Raw genomic sequence first — 17,049 nt, 5'->3', positions numbered from 1 at the left:
AGCCAGAAAAGTGAGCAAGCTAACTGGTTCAGTGAGTATTAGAGATTAGAGAGAGTAACTAAATAGAGTAACTAAGTGATCTGGACTGTGGTGGCTATCAACATCACACTAACATATGCAAACCTCAGTCAAACATCAGTCATAATGAAGGTGCAGAAAGGCTACAGCTGTTTACTAGTTTGGCAGCAATGACTGTGACAGTAATATATGAGAGAAACCGAAAGTTAGTCTCTACAGTATATTGAATAGTAACTTCAACAGAATGTATATTTTTATAATAAGAGAAAAAGAATCATTATTTTTTTCCACTGTGTCCTCAGTCTGGCAACCCGGGTGAGGTTTGCATCTGGGAATGTGCAGGTGGGACAGATAACACTCTCTCCGGTGTTTTAAACTTTTACATCTGTAGCCATTTTACACACTTGCTCTTATTTAGTACAGATTGTTCCTTTAAGTCCCATTAAGTATGACAAAATCAGTGATGGTACAGTTACTTTGAAAAAGTAATCTGATTACTGATTACTCCTTTAAAAAGTAACTTAGTTACTTTATGGATTACTTGATTTTAGAAGTAACTAAGTTACTTTACAAGTTACTTTATTAGTTACTTTCAGCAGCTGCAGACACCACCTCCCGCCGCCTTAACATAAACATTATAACCATTTTTGCCAATACTCCCTTTATTGGAAAATGCATTTTTAACAGCAACAATTTATCTCTAGACATTTAAAGTTGAACTATTTCCTGAAAAAATATTTTTTTTATATAAAAATAAAAGACTATTTCTCTTGAATTAACTTAACATAAATATATATTTTTTAATTAAAATATGGTCTTTCTTGATTTTACTTAACAGCTGACCTTAAAAAAATAAATAAAATAAAGAAAGTCTTTGTTGACCTGACATATTTTATAAAACAAAACTGTGTATATGGTCGAGGCCAGGGATCACATATGTGGACTGCGGTCCGGGTCCGGACCCAGACGCTGTCCAATGCGGACCCAAACCGATAAACTTCTGAGAAGGATTTAATTCTGACAGTGTTCATTTACAGCACCAGAACTTTTATTGTCTTTACAGTATACGCGCTCTGCGGCACAGAAAACTCACAGACCAATCACGCTCTCCTCAGCCAATCAGATCTGTGCAGACCGCTGCCCTGGCTAGCGAATTGGGACGCGGCCGGGAACAAACACCTTTATAAAGAGATAGGAAGCCCGAGAACTGGCGGAAAAACGAGAACGGGCAGAAACTAAAGACACGCCGAGCGCGAGAGAGAGAGCGAGAGAGAGAGACAGGGGAGAAAGCCAGATGCGTGTGATTGGGGGAGAGCGGAGGGGGGATGGGGAAGGGAGTGCGGTGTGTGTGTGTGTGTGTGTGTGTGTGTGTGTGTGTGTGTGAGTGTGTGAGGTGGAGAGAGAGAGAGTAACGCACAGTGACTTAAATAAGTAACTTTAATCTGATTACTGGATTGGAAGTAGTAATGCGTTAGATTACTCGTTACTGAAAAAGAACGAGAAAAGAGTCAGATTAGAGTAACGCGTTACTAAGAACCGCATTAGTGACAGCACTGGACAACATGTACATTCGTAATTAGATTACTGCAGTTTTCTGATTATTTGTGTGTTCATGTCGACAGTTTACTCCAATTTCTTAGATTAGACTAGTCAAGTCAAGTCAATTTATTTATAAAGCCCATTTAAAAGACATCAAGTGTCAACCAAAGGGCTGTACAATAAAACAAGATTTTAAAAGAAAGCAAATCTGTGGTAAAACTATCAAATATTCTTAATCTATATAAAAAAAAAGAGTAATTTACTTGAGTTCATTAATAAATTAATTCACTTGGGAAAACGACAATAATAAAAAGAACAGGAGCCACACCATAAATCCCTAGGAAGATTCAAATGCCTGGGTGAATAAATTAGTCTTCAAATTAATCTTAAAAGTTTCTAGTGTAGGGGAAAATTTTATGAAAGATGGCAGGCTGTTCCAGAGTTTAGGCGCAGAGACTGAGAAAGCCCTATCACCTTTGAACTTCAGCCGGGAGCACAGAACGGCTAAAAGCAGCTGATTTGGGGACCGCAAAGAGAGAGGAGGAGTGAAGATAGAGGAGATCTAAAATTGTCACGAATGAGGAGGTTGGACGTAAGTGCAGATATAAATGCTTTTAATAAAATAAGGTAAATTAAAATAAAACTGAAAACAAACACGGGTATCACAAAAACCAAGTACACAAAACTAGAGAGATAAACAAACACAAGAACAAAACTATGCTTAACAAAAACAAGAAACTGAAAAGCTAGAAAAACACTAAGAACACAAAATGAACAAACGAGGCACAAAACAGACCTGGATAGAGATAGAGATATACACAATACACAAACACTCAGGAACAGAAAATATAAAACTGGTGCAAATATCTACAGAAGGCAAGGATACAAAAGACTCCACAAGCAAACACTGGGCTATTTATACACAGGGAGGGTGAAGACAGGAAAACAGGAAAACAGGGCAGGAGCACAGAAAACCAAAAGAGGGAAAAACACAGGACAGATACAGGCTAATGTGTGACAAATATATACCTTGGTGCTATAACATGCAGGGCCTTATATACATACAATAGAACCTTAAACTCAATCCGATATCTCACAGGTAACCAGTGCAAAGAGGCAGCTACAGGAGTGATGCTCTCCCTGTTCTTTTTGCCCGTCAGAAGCCTGGCAGCAGCATTTTGGACCAGCTGCAGGCGTGATAGAATGGACTGACTGAGACACATAAGGGTCCCAGATCAGTGGCTAGAGTAAGTTCTTTAAATCTGATGAGTTCTTTAAATTTCTTATAAAGAAAGCTTTTTTTTTTTTGCTCAGTAATCAGTTTTTTTGTGCATTTACACACTTTACTGGAGTAATCTCAGATTTTTTGGTCTGTGCATGAGTGAAAACAGACCATGTTACCTGAGAGCACCTGTTAGGTAAAAACAAAACAGTAATGCTGAAACGGAAGGATTGAAATAATCTTCTTTTTCTTGCTGGTGTATGTCTATATTGCAGTTTGATCTATTAAAAAATAGCCACAGCATGAAGCTTGGGGTGAAGCGCTAACTCAAGAGTTTTTCTTTACCTGTTTAAAGTTCATGTAAACGTGTTGCTCGGCTTACTGACTAAACAACGATGTTCTAGAATCTGTCTAGTAGATGAATCTTAAATATATCTTCATAAATACTGTTTGAACTACACTTTTAATGGCCACACTTCCACGCCTCAGTGGCCAGTTTCACTGATTAGTTGGTGAGATTCATTCTTTAGAAGTTTTTTTTTTTTTTTAAAGAAGTAAATCACAAGACTGTGAAGCTTTTCATCCTATTTAAAGCAAAAAACTGATAAGAATCTGCTTCTTAGATCTTGTTCCCAAGCATCTGTGCTCTTACCCATTGGTCATTGCTGAAGGAGCATGTAGTAGGGGCTTTCCCAAAAGTCATGCTCCAGTATCTTCAAGTCCCTGCAGTTTTCAGGAAGTTATGAAATATAGTCTGTCTAGTTTGTACAGTTTGGCTCGGGCCCTGGAAACAAGCCTAGTCTATAAGAGTTGATTTTGTTGCCCAGTTCAGTTGTGGAAGCGATGGGAAACAATTCACTTCCTGATAATGTTGTACTGGTGGAGGGAGAAGAGGGTTCTGGGCTAAGCAGGTGGCTGAATTTGCAGAAATCTCACAACTCAAGCCTGGGAAATCTGGCAGCAGTGCTGGCGGCCAAACGCTCCCATGAGGCTCTGACTGATAGTTTAGAGAGAGAATCCTCCAAGCAGTTTGTACAACCTTTCCAATTGTCCTTTTGTTTGCAGCAGCTGCGTAAGATTGTATCGCCTCAGCGATTACATCTGCAGTGTACCTCTTCAGTTTCCCACTGCATTAGCATTAGCATTAGCTTATTGTGGGGGTGCTTATTTGGTATGTGCATTCACCTCACTTTACCTCACTGTCACTTGATCTACCTAACTCTACATCACTATACCTACCTTGCTCCACTTCACTAAACCTAACTCTACCTTGCTCTATAACCCTATACTTCACTCTACTTTACTCTATCTTGCTCTATAATACTATAGTTCACTCTAATTTACTCTACTTTACTCTGCCTTTCTCTACCTCACTGTACTTTGCTCTACATCAGTGGTTCCCAACCTATGGGTCGCCAAAGATCCACGATGGGTCGCGAAGCCCTCTTGATTTTAAGGGGTTTAATTTTAATACTATATATAGTCTAGGGTAAGCAAAATTCGCCGCGCTGCGCTCTCTCTGTCTCTCTCTCTCTCTCTGGCGCGCGCGGGCGCTCTCTCTGGCGCGCGCGGGCGCTCTCTCCGGCAGCGCGGAGCTGAATTCAGCGCGAGGCTGAATATAATAATATAATAATATAAGAATATAAAACTCAGTTTAGTTAAATAAATGAAAATGAGTGAGGGCCTGTAAAGTTAATCAATTATTGTCCAATATTTGGACAGGTTGAGGTTTTGGTGAGCTGTTTTACTGATTTGAAACTGAAACTGAAACTGATATTATTCTTTTTTTTTTTGTTTGTTTGTTTTTATTTTATATAAATTATTTTTTATTCATTTTAAATAGTTGTATTATTTTATTGATCTAATTATTTTTTTCTTCATAAGATAAAAAATCCTTATGTTTTATGTATCAATTTTTCCTTTTTTACGTGTTTATTTTATTCATCTATAGTAAATGTCAGTTTTTATTTGTCATTTCTAACCCCCCCCCCCCCCCCCCCCAACCCAATTAAACACTTACATCTTTTACATGGGGGGGGGGGGGGGGGGGGTATTATGTTGGGTCACCAAAGCTTACAATGGTAAAAATATGGGTCCCTGAAGAAAAAGGTTGGGAACCACTGCTCTACATCACTCTACCCCATTTCACCTTGCTCTACCTAACTCTACCTCGCTTTACCTAACTCTCTCTACCTTGCTATACCACACTTTACCTCACTATACCTCATTGTAACCTGTTCTACCTAACTATATCTCACTATACCTAACTCTATCTTCCTCTACCTAATTCTACCTTTCTCTATCTCTTTCCTTCTTGCTTACCTCACTGCACCTCTTGCTATACCTCACTTTACCTCATTATACCCAACTCTACCTTGCTCTACGTGACTGTACTTTGCTCTACCTCACTCTTTATTGCTCACTATCTCACTATACCTCACTCTGCCTGCAGCTTTGTTATTTCACATCACATCTGAAATGTTTTTGAAGCAACAGTCTTGAAGTAGCCTTTTTATAGATTTTTGTACCAATGATATTCAATGTATCTTTAGTTCTGGAAATCCAGACTGTGTCTGAAATCGATGAACGCAACCAAAATCTCGATGTAACACAACCACTTATGCACCACAGCATGAATCAGCTCTCTTCATTTAAAGGAATAAGACATGTCAAGATGAAATGTTGTGCCAATGTTATTAAAATTCTTCTGATTTGTTTTTGCTCAAACTCACATCACAATAACTCTAAAAAATGTTTTTAACTATTTATCTTACAGCACTAAGTCATTGTATGACAGATTGTTATAGAAAGAAAATGAAAAGTGAGAAGTGATTTGTGCATCATGTTTTTCTCTGTTTTCTGTTTTTACAGCTTCATACTTCGGGGACAGTTACTGCCAGATAGATGCAGTGCAGGACCTGTTGAGTTTTCAACTCTCACTCCAGTTTAAGACGGGCAGACGCAGTGGGCTCCTCCTCCTCGCAGCTGGTAATGAAGACTACCTGTCCCTGGAGCTCTACAACGGCAGATTACAGGTAGGAAGCTCTTTTCTCTGTTTAACTGCTTGTGGCTAATTCAGAATGTGGTGTCTGACAAACTGACAGTGTCAGTTCCTTGACTAAAAAAGAGGAGTATGTACATATTATGCCATCTAAAATCCTGAATTCAAACCTAAACACAACCTTAACATACACCTCAAAATAAATCTAAACTTAACCTACACCTCAACCTTAACTAACCCTAAGCCTAGACTTTAACCTAAACCTAACCTTAGCCTACATCCTAACCTTTTTTTATTTATTTTGTGGTTTATGAGGGTTTGTTCTTGTTCACCTACCTTTATAATGTATTTCCTCTGTTACTCACTCTGTATGAGAACATCAGGCAGATGTAATAATATAGTACATATTTGACATGGAGGTGTAAAAACATTTCTTTATTATTAACACTGATAATCAATAGATTCAAACCCTTGCTAAATTAATGATTGTTTAATAAAAGATGCAGCCGCCAATTTTTCATCAGAGCCAAATATTTGTCTCGTCCTTCAGATACATTGTAATTTGGTTTGCGGGCGACGTGAATGGTGTTGTTATGAGTCAGATGTGTTTTCAGCTGCTTTATATTCAATCAGGCTATGCTTCACTTCTCCGCTCATCACATATGGAAAACATCTTTTCTGGAGCTGGAGTGAGTTACTGACCTGCGCTGTGTTTTTTTTCAGGCCCTGAGGGAAACTGCTTCACAGTCTCCCAGTATGCATAGACTGTATAGATTTACTGCCGTGAATGAAAATGCAAGAGTGATGTCTTTTTGAAAACAATTTCCTTATTTATTGTAATGTGAGATTCTTCATTAAAAAAGCATTTCTTCTGCATTTTCCTTTAGATTGAATTCAGCGAACATGATCTGCATGGACAGGCACTTTAAAATGAGAATCATGACATTTAAAGCCCACAATCAATTGTTTAACTGTGTGTGTGTGTGTGTGTGTGTTATGTGCAATTATGAAGAAAAGCAATAATATTGTGTGGGGCACATTGACCCATTGTATGTATAAATGTCTGAAGAATGTTATATAGAATGCATAGAATATTGTTTTGCGTAAATATTGTCTTAAGCTTATTTAATACTTATAATTAAGCAATATTTAGTTTAATAAAAAAATGCCCCTAACATCATGTTTTACACACATGATTACACATTTAATTACATACATATGTAGACATTTATCCTTGCAGAATTGACAATTTATCATCATATCAGAATTGATTTCAAGATTACCTTCACCTTAAGACACTTCCCCCTGGACTTCACCATCTGTGTTAAGGACGTGTTTCAGAGTCTTTTTGTGTTGTCAATTTCCTACAGAGACTACAGATACACAATGCCACATGCATAAACCCTGTATTATATATACATTAAATCAATATTTAATATGTATTGCCGTTAAAGAGGAAATTACACAATACCCGCTTAATGTAAAATAATAATTGTTGATTGCAAAAATCTGTTTATTTATATGTTTATATTATTTACATGATACACCTTTACACAAAATACACGTTAAATGAAAAAAAAAAAAAACTAACTATAACACTGGCCCTTATCCTAATCTTAATCTCAATCCAAACTTTATCCTAACTTTAAAGTAGAAATCTGGTGTGAAATGGACCTGGGGTTTAGTGAAACATGATAACGAGTACAATCTGTTGTCGAATAGCCACCCTGATGAGCCGAAGTTAACTGACGAGCACGAACACAACTACAGTTGATAAGACACGTAGATAATTGCTTTAATTTTTGGACTGGAATTGGTGCTAAAGGAGTTGGCAAATATTGCAAAAATGGAAGAAAATATGTTTTTTGTTTGTAATCTCTTCCCCTGTCCTACCTATTCATTCGAGCTTGTCAGTCAAATTATCATGACTTAATTTCAAGATGGCGGCTCCCGGAAACCTACCTGAAGGTACTGTGTGTATTGTGCACTTTAAAGGTTCTCAATGTCTAATTTTAAATGTCAGGACCCTTAGAATTCTACCAATGAAGTGTGGAGCTACGATTAGCTTGTTAATGGTGTAACAAATGCAATTTTTTTGCATGAGTAATGCTATGCCCCTATCGCTTGCATTGTAAGTCTGTTAATGGAGTTAATGGAGGTGGGTTATTTGATAAAAAGTCTGTACTCATTATTATGTTTCAGTGCACCCCAAGTCCATTTTAAACCAGAGTTCTCCTTTAATCTCAATCCAAGACTAAATCCTAGTCTCTACCTTGACCAAAACCCTAATCCTAACTATCCTAACCCTAGTCTTAGTCTCAAACCCAATCTAAAAACTAATTTCAACCTCCAGTCTGATCCCTTAATCTCAATTTAATACAGTTAAACAGCAAAGTGGTAATTTGTAATAGTTGGGTAAGTTTAGATGGTCTGTATTAGACCTGTCACAGGATCAATGATTTATCAGGTAAACATTTGCAGAAATAAATTTGGACAATCCTAATTAACAAAAAAAAAATGTATTCAACAGAAGGCTTTATCGAAAGTTAATCTACTGAATGCTTTGATAATACTATATCATCAATATACGGTGGATGAGCTATTAAAAGTCTGATGATTGTTTATATAATTTACAAAGGACCACTCAAAATAAAGTGTTACCAGGTAAACTTTCTATAATGTGTAGAGTATGACTTATTAATGTTTAATCCTGCACTTTTGCATTGTTTCCTCAGGCACGAATGAACATGGGATCAGGTGAAGTGGTCTTGTCCTCCTCTACTGGTGTGCAGCTAAGTAATCTACTGGAACACCAAGTTTCTCTGATACTGAGAGGAAACAAGCTCAGCATGACTGTGGACAACCTTTTCACAACCTCCGTCCAAGTGCAAGGAGGAGAGGACCTCAACATCGATATGGGCGTCTTCCTCGGAGGAGTAAGAGATCTGGACGTGGAATACCTCAGTACTGCCGTCCCCTTCCTCCGTGGCTGCATGAGCAATGTAAAGTTTGAGTCCCAGCAGTTTGATATTTTGTCCTCTGAGACATCTGTCTGCCACGACACTAAAGAAGCCTGCAGCAGTGAGTTTGAGGCAGGAGATGGGGAGGCCACCACCTTTATCAGTCCAGAGTCCTTTGTGTCGTTCCCAACATGGACCAGAGCCAATACTGGCTCTCGCAACATGGAGATCCTGATGAAAACTACGATTGAAGACGCACTGCTTCTGTTTCACCCAGGTCACCAATCTGATTTCATCGCTCTGGGCATGACAGGAGGACACCTGAAAGGTGTGGTAGACATGGGCAGTGGCATGGTGGTCCTCAACAACCTGAAAGTACAGTTGGATGATGATCAGTGGCACAGGATAAAGGTAAATATTGAGCCGAACACCTTTGAGGTCACTGCGGACGGCGAGTCTGTCGCTCTTTCTCTAAACGGATCCGAAAAACTAGACCTTGTGGGAAATCTCTACTTAGGAGGCATCCAGGGGAAGATGAAGGAGGTGTTTCGCGATGACTACTTGAGTCGCATGGAGGATGAGATTACGTCCGAGTCTTTCATTGGCTGTTTTGGAGAAATCAACGTGAACCAAAAGGACAGAACTCTACAGGACGCTTTGATAACTAAGGACATTCATGTTAAATGTGAGGGAGAGGATTATGATTATTCCACATATTATGATGTCGAGCCAACCACAACTTCAGCACCACTGCGGGTCACGTATGTTAGTGGCAGTCCTGAAAGCCATTGTTACCCAACTGAGAACACGCCGGAGATCTTCCGAAACGTCTCGAAACTTTTGGATGTCAACTCCCTGCTGGTTCCTGAGGGTGGAGAAGCTTCTATCGACATCACCAACCTCAATCCAACATTTAATTTGAATGCTGCAGGGATCCGACAGTCTCAAATCATTTTCACCCTTCAAAGCGATCCTTGGTACGGGCTTGTAGATATGAATATCAACACGAGACGCACCAAGAAGTTCACTCTGCTGGATGTGGTCAATAAGAAGATTAAGTATCTTCATGATGGCAACGAGAGGTACAATGATCAGATTCAGTTAGAGGTGGTAACACATGGCAACAGTCTTCCAGAGTGCTTGACAACTCCCCATCAGTACGTGCTTCCAGTGGAAATAATCCCTGTCAATGACATCCCACAGCTTAGCGGAGGAGACATTTCTGTCACGGCGAATGGACGCACCCGCTTGAACCCTAATCTGATCAAAATTGTCGATTCTGATAACCGCTGTGATGAGTTGGTTGTCACTGTCACCTCAGATCCCAACCCTAATGGTTACTTAGAGAATTCACAGTATCCTGGCAGGAGCCTGAGAGAGTTCACCTGCAGACAGCTTAAGGATGGACTCATTAACTATGTCCACAGAGGAGGCTCGGTCTCCGGACTCACCCTGCAGGTTTCCGATGGAGATCAGATCAGTCAGTCAACCACTTTTAAACTTGCAGTTACACAGCCACATATGAGTCTAGTGACCAACACTGGACTTCTCCTCACTCAAGGAAGTAATTCATCAATTGGAATACAAAACCTGGCCGTGTCTGCAACTCCTAGAAATGGAGACATAATACTCAATGTTACACAGCCTTTGAGATTTGGAGAACTGCAACTTATCGGAGATAACGGTGTACCAAAGAAAGTGGCAGAATTTCATCAGTCTGACCTTGAGCAGAACAAGCTGAGGTATACCACTACAATCTCAACTGATCTGGCAAACACAGAAACAGAGTATATTTATTTTACTGCTCACCTTGGACAGTTTACGCTCCCAGACAATGTATTTATAATTAAAATCATGCCTGCTCAGGTAGGAATGGCTAAGATTGTTCCTATCGAAATTACAGAAGGCGAGCCAAAAGTCATTAAGCAAGCGGAGTTGGAGGCCGTGGTGAAGGGAAAGAATGTTCAGCTAACATCAATAAAATACATCATTTGGAAGCGTCCAGCATTCGGTGCTTTAATGTTGCAAGATAAAGATCTGTCAGTCGGAGATAGCTTCACTCAGCAGGATGTTCAGAACGGACATGTCCGATACAGACCCATAGTCCGCCGGGCTGTCGATTCTGAGGATCATGTAGAGTTTAAAGTATTTGCAGAGGAACAGTACTCGAGAGTATACAGCTATCCAATCAGAATTAAAGCTGACTCCAATGCTCCTGCTCTGACCAACGAGAAAATGGTGGTGCTGGAAGGAAATGAAAACATCCTCAATAAGGAATATCTCTGGGTGCAGACTCCTACGTCCTCAGACTTTGTGTACAGAGTTACTGAAGACCCTAAGCATGGACAACTCATTAGAGACTCCCCTCCTGGTGTGCCGAGGTTCGAGGGTGCAATTCGCGTCTTCAGTAATGAGGATTTACTCTTGAACAGGCTTATTTACCAACACGATGGCTCAGAGAACAGCCAAGACCAGTTCAGCTTTCTTGTGTTTGAAGAAGCTGAGGGCAGCACAGAAGGTCAGGAGGTGCTTAGAGGAGTATTTAACATAGCAATCCAATCCAGGAATGATCACGTACCGCAGAGGGTCATCAATAAACCCTTTAACGTTGTAAGAAACGGGCATCGATTGCTGACTACCGATGATATTCTGTTCAAAGACGATGACGCTGACTTTAACGACACTCAGCTGGTCTACGTTCGAACGGGGATTCTCTCAGGTAGCATCGTTTCATCTTCAGACCCCTCGCAACCCCTCTACCGCTTCACACAGGCAGACTTGAGGGATGGGAAGGTTCTCTTTGTTCATAGCGGTGCTGACCGTGAACGGTTCCAGCTTCAAGTGTCCGATGGAGTGCATAAGACAACAGCCCTGCTTCAGGTGCAGGCAGGTGAACCACAGCTGAGTGTAGTCAATAATACCATGGTGGTTATGGACCACGGCAGCACCAAGACTTTGAACACCAGCCTTTTGGGCACAGAATCAAACACTGACATCAGAAACGCAGCAGAAATTGTGTACGATGTAACCTCTCCTCCCAGCGATGGCAGAATTATAGTCAGCGGTATCGAGGCCAGTCGATTCACACAGGAGGACCTTAAGAAAGGAGTGGTGTCCTACGAGCACAGCGATCAGAGCCTCAAGTCCAAAGACTCCTTCACCTTCAAAGTGCATGCAAAAGGCCTGTCTGAGGAAGGAACCTTCAGAATTAAGATATTCAAAAAAGGATATCTGTCTGAGCCTCAGGTCGCCTCCAATAAGCTCATCATCGCATACGAAGGAGAGCATTCCGTCATAGACCAGGATCATCTGAGGGTAAGATCTAAATTTTTCAACTCGACTGTTTTAATGCCCCTTGACTCAGTTGCGTAGAAAATGCTCATTACTGGAAAAGTAGAGAAATAAGGATGCACTAGCCTTTGATGTTACTGACGTATGAGATGCGATATTCACAGATCTAGATCTAGAAATGTCTTTTTCTTGTCTGTTGAAAGAAGCAAGAATTTAACCGGTGCATATTTTGACATTTTGTGTGGTTGATATGTTATGCAGCTTCATTTTTTTGTGTTAATCAGTTTCACACATGGAATCAAGAGCAAGAGTGTCTGCTTTTAATCTGATAAAGTGACAAAACAATGTGGTTAATATAGTAGATAAATTGTAGAAGAATGTATAATGTATCAAGGATCCTGAAAATTAAAAATGAGAATACTTACAACTTTTTTATACATATACTGTAATTCAACTGTGATTTGTTCTGATAAACAGCATTTACACAGTTTAAAAATTTGTTTAAAAATTTTAAATATATGTAAAGTATATATAAATGAATATGTCAACATGCATCACATACTGAAAAACTATTTTGGCTTGAGTAAAACTATTTTTACTAGAGTAAACCTTTCCAACAAATTTTGTATGGCTGCCTCAGATTATAACTATGAACGTCTCCAAAACCGCAGAGTAACTGCTCTCAAACTTACTGGATGACAAACTCATAAATCTTTCCAGATCCTACTGTGTTTATTGTTGCAAAATCTTATTTGGAATAAGGTAGTTTAGACAAAGTTCTCTGCTCTGATTTAGATCCACAGTATGGATGACCTTTCACTCTGTGCACAGCTGATAATTACATGCAGCACCTCGTGCTGCCTTCAAGAATTTTTATATAAAGAATTTAAGAAAATTTATAGACTGATTACGGCTGATGTGCTCTCACATCTAACTTACTTTTTCCGTATCATTTTTAAACTTGTTACACGCTTAATAGAGAACATAAAAACTTCCCATTTACAATTTCAGTGCCAATTTTCCCTGGAATTTATGATTATGAGCCAGAATTGAGTCATTCCAAATGGGATATACTAAATTGTTTAAGCATGCATTTGTAGTAAATGGGCTGGTTTAACAATGGCAGACATATAGCATGCCTTTGTTTGAAAAGTTTAATATATTTTATTTATAGTAGATACTGTATATTATAAATGTAATCTATTAATCATGCAGTATTATAACTATAGTACTACGGTAGCTAGTAGAAGTTAATTTTTTATTACTGTGGATTTATTATAATATTATATAGTATTTATTGTTTTAGTAATAAAATAATGAGGTAAAAGTCCTCTATTTTTATTAGTATTACTTTATTATAGTATTACATTATTTCTAATTTTGTTCAAGTACAAAGGTACTAGCTGTGGGACCTGTGTGACTGCACACATTTAAATAATTACTTAATTAAAATAACTATTTGAAATGCTAAGTAATTGTTTCCTAATTGAGTTTTTAATGTGAACCCAATATATATTTTGTTACTCTTATATATGTTATAGGTTCTGCTACTGGTATTTAGGGTGGGTTTTAGTGATGAAGTGTCAGAATGACATTTATTCATTTATTCATTTAAGTAGTAAAATGTAGATTATACAGTACCAAAAGTTTAAAAGTCAAAAGTTTGGACACACTTTCTTTAATTCAAACTTTTTTTTTAGTATTTTTCCTTCAGTGTATTTTAATACTAAAGTCATCTAGACCATAAAGAAACACATAATGAATCACTATGTGTTAAACAAACCAAAATACCCTTTTAGGCGTTTAAACGTCCTCTCGTGTTAAAAAAAACTTGAGGTGTCTGAGGCTGGTAACTGATGAATTTAGCCTGTGCAACAGAGTTTGAGTTTTTAATGTGAACCCAAATATATGTTTTGTTACTGTTATATATGTTACAGCTACTGCTGAACAACTGGTATTTAGGATGGGTTTTAGTGATGAAGTGTCAGAATGACATTTATTCATTCAAGTAGTAAAATGTAAGTTATACAGTACCAAAAGTTTAAAAGTCAAAAGTTTGGACACACTTACTCATTCAAACTTTTTATATAAAAACTCTTGGTCTTCCTTTTTTGGGGCAGTCCTGATGAGAGCCAGTTTCATCATATGGTTTGGTGGTCTTTGTGACCGCACTTGATAATACTTTAAAGCTCTTGAACTTGACTTGAGAAGTTCTTGCCATAATATGAATTAGAACATTACTAAAATAGGGTTATTTACTGTATACCAACTCTACCTCTTCTACCAACTCTTGACAAGTTCAGCACAGCTGTTAACTGAAAGCTATTTCAGGTGACATCAAGAGGTGCTACTTTGAAGAATCTAAAATATAAAACTTATTCTGGTTTTGTTTTCACTTTTTTTGTTTTACTAAATAACTCCATATGATTTTCTTCGTAGTTTGGATGACTTTAGTATTGATCTACTATGCAGAACCACTGAATTTAAGGAGTAGCCAAACTTGTGACTGGTAATGAATTAATTTTGAAATATAGTAGAGGGAAAATAAAAGTCTCTCAAATGAAAATTAATGTAATTAACGTGTAATAACAGAAGTTATAGTTATAGCTTAATAAGTCAGACTGAGTGTTTTTACTAACATGCACACGAACTTTCCTATCTCTTCCTCAGGTGGAGCAGGCAGATATCGTGTCGACAGAGATGGTCTTCAGCATCAAAGAACCTCCACGTCTTGGTCATGTGGTCAAAATGACCAACAACCCAGAGACCACAGCTGCCCCAGTGCTGGACTACATCCACTCCTTCACGCAGCAGGACCTGAACATGGGTCTGGTCCTGTACGTCTCGGCTTCACTGCAGGGCAGAGATCGCTTCGTCCTGGACGTCAGTAATGGCTTCACCACCGTGGAGGACCTGGAGGTTCAGGTGGACATTGTACCCAGACTAATCCCCATCCAGGTGGTGAACTTCACACTGAGGGAGGGCGGAGCCGTGGCACTCTCTGAGGAAGTGCTCAACATCACACATCCCTTCTACAGATCCGTCAACGTCGACTTCTTCGTGGAGGAGGCACCTCAGCATGGGGACGTCAGGTACCTGGACAGAGACGAGGATGGACTCAACTCCTTCACCTGGCAAGATGTGAGTACAATTTCTGATCTCTGGTCAGCCTGATATAGTGACCCATACAACATTCAATCCACACAATAATCTTACAAAAACTCAATTTCATCTTTATCCAGCAGACTACGGGATTTTACATTCATTCATATTAATATAACCTTATTTCATTCTGATACATTTTAGTTTAATCCAGCATTACACTTTAAATGGTAATATTAAAAACATGTTGGCTTTATTTAGCATTATAAACTCATTATAAACTCATTAGTTCCTCTAATAAAATCATTTAAGACCACAATAACTAATTATTAGGATATTTAAGAAATTAACTCTTGCAAGTTCAGCACAGCTGTTAACTGAAAGTCATTCCAGGTGACTCTACCTCATGTTTTTCTTCATGGTTTGGATGATTTTAGCATTAATCTTTAATACAGAACATATAGATAATGAAACAACACTGAATTTAAGGTGTGTTTGAGTGGTACTTTTTATTTTGCATTACAATACTAAAAACAAGACCCTCGTCATTTTGGTTCATTATTATTTACTGATACCTAACAGTAGCTGCTTCTGGCTGTTAAACCTGTAGTAATTCCAACCTGTCCGACCCAAACAAACATTAAGATTTGGTCTAAATCTAAACTGAGTCTATGTTCATGGTGTGTCACCCCTGTGTATGTGTATTTGTGGACTGATTAGCAAAGCAAGTAGCGTAAATGGTGGATTACACCTTTGCGACTTTGTTGTTTTTCATGTCTCGCCACCATTTCCTTCCGCTAAATAAAAAAGGCCTAATTCCTATCACACCACAACAAAAGCCTGGGAGCGACCAAGGAGGTTTCTGCTGGTATAATTAAAAGGACAAAAGCGGAGACAGTCTGGCACTTTGGTTATTCCGAGACAAATAAATTCTCTCTCTAGTATTAGCTGTATCATTTGAACACAGCCAGGCATAAAATAGCATTTTCAGCATCTTAATTACAAGCCATTCACAGAATAATAGCCATTGAGCCAGACTTTGATCAACTCGGTTGTTTGTACTGCAGAACAGTGATGTTCTCTGTGTTCAAGTGACAGAAGGAATCAATGTCTTCTCCTGCACCCTCTCTCTCTATATATATCCCTTTCTTCTTTTCATTCTTTCTCATGTCTTTCGCTTTGTTTGGTGTGATCTTGGCTTGGTGTGTGAATCCTCTCAGAACAGGCTCTGCTGAAGTCGCTTGCTGTGTGTCTCAGTGGTCTGAAGGTCTGCTAGTGGAAAGAGTGAGGGTGAAATGACTGGGTTCTGCTGGAAAAGTGCTGTGTGTCATGCGAGTGCAGCGTGTGTAGAGTGTGCCGAGGCTCATGGAGGTGGTTAGATGCTGTTCTTATGGCTGCAGTGTGGAGCTTGGCCTCGGTTCATTCTCCTTGTTCAAGCCCGGGTGGAAAGTCTGACGGAGCGGCCCTGCTGCCCCAAGCCAAAATAAACTGGCCCATATATTCCTATAATAAAGCATCCACACACACACACACTTCTTACTGAGAACCAGCAGACTGTCAAAGACCCCACTGTGAAGAGGGATCAATGTAGTCTGGAGAACTGAACCCAGATCAGACAAAGCTACTGGGGCATAACTGGGGTTTATTGAATGTTACTGCTTTACTGAATTGAATGGGTGGCTGTGTTTTACTAAAATGCTGTTAACTTGTGCTTTCTGAGGCTGGCAATTCTGATGAACTTATCCTGTACAACAGAGAGGTAACTCTTGTTTTTTCTTTTCTGAGGAAATCCTGATGAGAGCCAGTTTCATCTTTCATCATTTTCAAGTTTGATGATTTTTGTGACTGCACTTAAAGATACTTTTAAAATTCTTGATTTTTTTTTTTTTTTCGGATTTACTGACCTTCATTTCTTA

At 38.9% G+C, this 17,049-nt stretch overlaps 1 protein-coding gene across 1 annotated transcript in view; it reads left to right on the top strand.

The window, feature by feature from the left end:
- cspg4 (chondroitin sulfate proteoglycan 4) overlaps positions 1-17,049 on the top strand; it is a 106,561-nt gene that overhangs the window by 69,629 nt on the left and 19,883 nt on the right. Inside the window, exons 2-4 of the mRNA XM_022671560.2 lie at positions 5,651-5,814; positions 8,516-12,055; positions 14,702-15,172. Coding sequence (XP_022527281.2) covers positions 5,651-5,814; positions 8,516-12,055; positions 14,702-15,172 — 4,175 coding nt within the window. The remainder of the gene's footprint in view (positions 1-5,650; positions 5,815-8,515; positions 12,056-14,701; positions 15,173-17,049) is intronic.

The sequence above is a fragment of the Astyanax mexicanus genome, chromosome 2, assembly GCF_023375975.1.
Source record: "Astyanax mexicanus isolate ESR-SI-001 chromosome 2, AstMex3_surface, whole genome shotgun sequence".
Taxonomy (NCBI): Eukaryota; Metazoa; Chordata; class Actinopteri; order Characiformes; family Acestrorhamphidae; genus Astyanax; species Astyanax mexicanus.
The sequence above is the reverse complement of the archived record's forward strand: the minus strand, read 5'-3'. Positions and strand labels throughout refer to the sequence as shown.